The sequence below is a fragment of the Castanea sativa genome, chromosome 11 (genome assembly GCF_040712315.1).
Source record: "Castanea sativa cultivar Marrone di Chiusa Pesio chromosome 11, ASM4071231v1".
NCBI classification, from domain to species: domain Eukaryota; kingdom Viridiplantae; phylum Streptophyta; class Magnoliopsida; order Fagales; family Fagaceae; genus Castanea; species Castanea sativa.
This window is the reverse complement of record NC_134023.1, coordinates 54,689,610-54,695,187: the sequence shown is the minus strand read 5'-3', so window position 1 is coordinate 54,695,187 and position 5,578 is coordinate 54,689,610. Positions and strand designations below refer to the sequence as shown.

Here is a 5,578-nt window from a genome sequence, read left to right as displayed (position 1 = left end):
AATAATAATTATTTAATTCTAAAAGATAGGCCGTTAGTACACATTCATAACTAAAGTACACGTTTAAGAGACATGACATTGTTAGATAAAATTCCAGTTTCAGTTTGCAAGTTCTTTAACCACTACTTGAACAAAGAGGAATTAATAGCAGTCCTGCAACATCAAATCACACCAAACGCCGTATGTTAATAACTAAGGGTCCATTGTTAGCAAAATTATAGAAATTAAAAATAAAAATAAAAAATAAAAAAGGAAAGGGGGTCAATTTGTCAACTCTACAAAAACTAATTTTGAAAAATAATTGGGTAAAAAAAAAAAATAGCCTTTTGCATTGGGTTACCAAACAAACACTAAAAAGTCAGACAATTTAGCTAAAATTCTAAAGCCAAGACAACATTTACCACACATTGGGGAACTTATGCGTATGATGTCATGCCATTCGGCTTGAAGAATGCCAGTGCTACTTATCAGCGAGCCATGGTAACCTTGTTCCATGATATGATACATAAAGATTTTGAAGTCTACGTAGACAACATGATTGCCAAAACCCGTACAACCAGGGATCATTTGGTAAATTTGAGAAAGCTGTTCAAGCGCCTTATTAAGTACAAATTGAGACTAAACCCTAAAAAGTGTGTCTACGGAGCTATTTCAGGAAAATTGCTCAGCTTCATAGTTAGCCAAAGGGGAATTGAAATGGACCCATCAAAAGTTCATGCCATCCGGGATATGCCGACACCGCAAATCGAGAAACAGATTTGCAACTTCTTAGCAAAGTCAATTAGATAGCTCGCTTCATAGCATAGTTGACCGCCACGTGTGATCCGTTGTTCAAGCTCTTGAAGAAAGACACCAAGATAGAATGAACAGATGAATGTCAAGCGGCCTTTGACAAGATCAAGCAGTATTTGTTGAACCCCCCTGTTCTGGTTCCCCCAACGCTAGGATATCCATTGATCCTCTACCTAAAGGTACAAAGAAATCTCCATGGGTTGCATGTTAGGCAAAGCAGTTGAACCCAACTAGAAAGAAAAGGCGATTTATTATTTAAGCAAGAAGTTCACCAGCTGTGAGATCAACTACATCGTCATTAAGAAGACATATTGTGCCCTAGCATGGGCATCATGCAAGTTGCGACAGTATATGCTCTACTACACCACGTGGCTCATTTCCCACATTAATCCCATTAAGTACATCTTTGAAAAGCCAGCTCTTATAGGGAAGATCTCCCGTTGGCAAATGCTGCTCTCTAAGTTCAACATTGTGTTTGTGACAAGAAAAGCCATTAAGGGCCAAACCATAGTCGATTACCTAGCGGATCAGCCGATAAATGATCCAGAACTTTCAGAATCCCTCTTCCTTAATGAAGATGTCACGGAATTAGAGCCAGAACCAGACAGTATGGAATCGTGGCATTGGAAGCTTTATTTTGACGAAGCCACCAATTCTATGAGAAATCCCTGTCTTAGTCAAGCTAAATTTCGATTGCACCAACAATGTCACAGAGTATGAAGCGTGCATAGTCGGCCTACAAGTGACCCTAGAGTTTGGCGCCTATGACTTAAGCGTCTTTGGAGATTTCCTATTAATCATCTCCCAAATTGAAGGAAAATGGCAAGCTCGAGACACCAAGTTGATTCCATATCAGAAATGCATCAGCTGCTTGATTTCAAAGTTCTGAAACATCAGGTTTGCCTATTTGCCCCAAGCACACAACCAGTTTGCAAACGCCCTGGCTACTCTGGCTAGCATGGTCAAGTTATCGAAAGGAGATGATATGCGGCGATTGCGCATAGAAGTCCATGGCGTTCCAACCTATTGCATGAACATTGAAGAATGCATGAGTGTCGAAGTCGAAGCCGATGGAAAGCCATGGTACCATGATATCAAGGCTTATATCAAAAGCAATGAATACCTGCCCTGTGCGACGGACAGTGAAAAGAAGTTCATCCAGCGTATGGCCTACCAATTTTTTTGAGTGGAGAAGTCCTATACAAAAGGAATCACGATTCTACCTTGCTCCAATGCGTAGATGCATGAGGGCTTACTTGAAGCTTATGCTAGTGGACCCCTATTGGCCCGCAAGATTATGAGAACCGGTTATTACTAGCTCACCATAGAGAGTGATTGCATCAAACACGTGAAGACATGTCACTGTTGCCAAGCCTATCAAAACACTCCTCCTTAGCCTTTGCACTCTTTAGTAGCACCATGGCCCTTCTCAGCCTGGGGTATGGATGTCATCAAACTCGTGATTTCGAAAACCTCGAATGGTCATGAGTACATCTTAGTGGCCATCGATTATTTTACAAAGTGGGTGAAAGCCGCTTCGTACAAGAGCGTCACTCAAGCTGTGGTAGCCCGGTTCTTGAAACATAATATCATTTGCCGCTATGACGTGCCAGGAGACCTCATCACTGATAATGGGACAAACTTAAATGGAAAAATGATCCAGCAGCTTTGCCAATAGTTCAAGATCGAGCACATAAATTCAGTTCCCTATCGCCCTCAGATGAATGGCGCAGTGGAAGCTGCTAACAAGAACATAAAGAAAATCTTAGTGAAGATAACAGACACATACAAGGATTGGCACGAGTACTTGCCATTTGCTCTATGCACATATCGCACTTCTGTTCATACGTCCACGGGTGCAACCTCGTATTCATTGGTGTATGGCATGGAGGTCGTCCTCCTTGCAGAAGTAGAAATCTTGTCTCTCAAGATTTTATCTCAAACAAAGCTGTCAAAAGCTAAATGGGCCCATTCCCGATATGAACAGCTGAACATGATAGACGAGAAGCGCATGACCGCAATGTGCCATGGACAGTTGTACCAACGCCACGCCAAGCGAGCATTCAACAAGAAAGTCAGACCCAGAGTCTTTGAAGAAGGCGATCTAGTCTTGAAGAAATGCAACCAGGCCCTGCCTAATCACAAAGGAAAGTTTGTCATAACCTACGATGGCCCATATGTGGTAAAGAAGGCATTTTTCTAAAGGAGCCTTGATTCTAGCCAACATGAACAGGCATAACTTCAATATGCCCACCAATTCTGATGTCGTCACACTGTACTTTGCATGAAGGAACCTTGCAGTACACCTCATGAAAAGGATAGATCGAAAACCCAAAAGGGCGATCTATGCAAAAAGAGAGCAAAAGAAAGTGTATGTGAAAAAATGAAAAGGATAGATCGAAAACCTGAAAGGGCAGTCTATGCAAAAGGAGAGTAAAAGAAAGAGCATGAGAGAGCCTGCTAGATTGAAAACCCAAAAGGGCGGTCTAGGCAAAATTTAAGGCAATCAAAAAGTCAGTTGAACTACATGATGACTTAATCCTTCCCAGTGGAGGTACGCAGGCAGCCATCTTGGTTCGGTCACATCTTAAAAGAAAAATTAGTCAGTTGTGCTTGCTTGAATTTCTTCTCAAGATCAGAAGATTAACGAGATCCAGCATCCAAGTCAAGATATGAAGACACCTTCGAGATTGCTCTCTGTCTACAATATTGCCACGACCCGGTGGTTTGCTCAAGATGTTCTGGTTTATGCCAATGGGAAATGTACTTCAATGGGAAAAGGGAAAGATCCATCTAGAGCAAGATGTATCCTTGGAAAAATAAGATATTGATATGTATGGATTTTACATTTATCACTTATTTGTATAGTCTTGCATTTTCAAACCATTTGACTCCACATTCATTAACATGCTTATATTGTGCCATTCTGCTTCTTTCATACATTCTAGTATTAAAAAAATAAAAATAAAAAGACTCATCTCATATATACCTTTTGAAAATCCTCATAAATATCTCTCTACACCATCTCTCAGTTTCTAAGCATGCCTAACAGACTAGACTATGCTTTAAGAACTCAAACAAAAAGCGGAAGGCCTTACGCAATTGCCTAACAATTTACGAATGACCTTTCCATACATGGTGGAATACTAACTACATAGCTCATGTGCAGAAATAAAGTAAACAGAAAAGAATGCCAGCAAGTTAAACATGGCCCAGGAGATCGGACACTACCTGGCACAGCCTCCCAAAACCAATGAGAAGGATTAGGTCATCCTGAGCATAAGTGCAAAGCAGTCCGGCTGCGTCAAAGCCCAAGTCTCTGGCTACCTCTCTAAGTCTGTCGTGCGAATGCCAAAGACAGACCAACTCCTCCTCCATCATGGGATCAGAAGTAGAACTCTGCCTTTCAGTCTCTAGCAAAGCCTACAAGGTACTCACCTCTATAGTAGCAACTCTCAAGGCTTCCTCTCTCTTGGTCAGCTCAATCTGAATGCAACAAAAAGCCCGTTGTGGCTCGCTAAGCTCATCGCCCTTTCTCCCGTACCCCATGCTCAAAGTGGAGTGAATATAAGATCTCGCCTGTAATGACTCCAATGCTAAATCATCAGCTCAGCTGCTAGCCGCCGCCCTGCCAGCCTTCAATTAGGCTCTCTCCTCATCCCAAGTGTGATCTAGAGCAGCCAATCTCTGAGTAAGAGTCGCGAGCTCGTCCTCCAAGCCCGTGACGCAGATCTCAACTGGACATACTCTGCCTCTGTGCTTAAAGGGGCTAGCCCCCTCCAATCAAGCTTTGCCTTGAGAGCAGCAAGCTCACTCTCTTGCATGCTGCTCATCTCTTCGATGTCCTCCATGAGTATGTCAGCTAGCTCTTTATAGCAGTCTCTATCCCTAATAGCCTCTCTCAAGCACTCCCTCAGGTCTGAAAGGGCCCTCTCAACCCTAATCTCGAACTCCAGGGTATAATTTCTCAAGATGTCCGCCAGAAGTGGCAAATCAGTCAAAACTGGCGATGACAAATTAAACACAAAGACAGGATCCCACATGTCTCGCCATACCCTAAACTCAGCGGAGAACCACTCTTAGTCATCCCTGAAACAAAGGGGGAAGTCTATACTCAATCTACGCACCTCCTAGAACTTAAAGGCATGCCCTACCACTGCTATATCGATATCCACAAGCCCATACTCACAGGTGACAATAGAAAGATCACTGAGTCGGGGGATATGCTAAAGTGATAACCTCTAACAAGTGCCAATCTAGTGTGGTGTGAAGCAGAGTAGTGGCATCTCCATTATGTTGCTAGATGAGTGCCTAGTCCACAAGAAAAAGTGCCCCACCATTTCTTAAGCTTCCTCTCATGGTAGTCCTCCCTCTCAAGCTTAACCAAGGTGTCATAAGAATGAGCACCAAGAACATCCATGAGCAAGTTTTGCTGAATCTGACAATCTGATGAAGATTTGTGCAAAAAACGATGAAGAATTGTGTTTTCTAGGCGTTTTGAGTGAAGAAAAGGGTAGGAGAAGACCCAAAAAAAATTGCATAACTGATTGAGCTGGGCCTGGGCAGAGCCCAGCTTTTTATACACGCTCCCTAAAGCGGCGGCCCTATAAGGGTTGCTGGACCTCGGGAAATGTGCAAGGGCTTTTCAACCCCCCCAGGCACAAACCCACATACATTCTGGCACTCCCTCTCCTATTTGACATGTTTCTGATCACTTTGGAGCAAAGATTCCCTTATTTCGATGCTCATCGTAATGCGTAATCGCTCCAATAGTGAACTAGATTAT

The 5,578-nt window shown here is 42.8% G+C and overlaps 1 protein-coding gene across 1 annotated transcript; it reads left to right on the top strand.

The window, feature by feature from the left end:
• The first annotated feature begins 2,512 nt into the window (after positions 1-2,512).
• LOC142616738 (uncharacterized) lies at positions 2,513-2,995 on the top strand. Its single transcript, XM_075789528.1, has one exon. The coding sequence runs from the start codon at positions 2,513-2,515 to the stop codon at positions 2,993-2,995; it is 483 nt and encodes a 160-aa protein (XP_075645643.1).
• Positions 2,996-5,578: the final 2,583 nt, after the last annotated feature.

Bases quoted from the DNA above. Each gene is read 5' to 3' on its own strand.
- LOC142616738 (XM_075789528.1), top strand. From the start codon at position 2,513: ATGAATGGCGCAGTGGAAGCTGCTAACAAGAACATAAAGAAAATCTTA.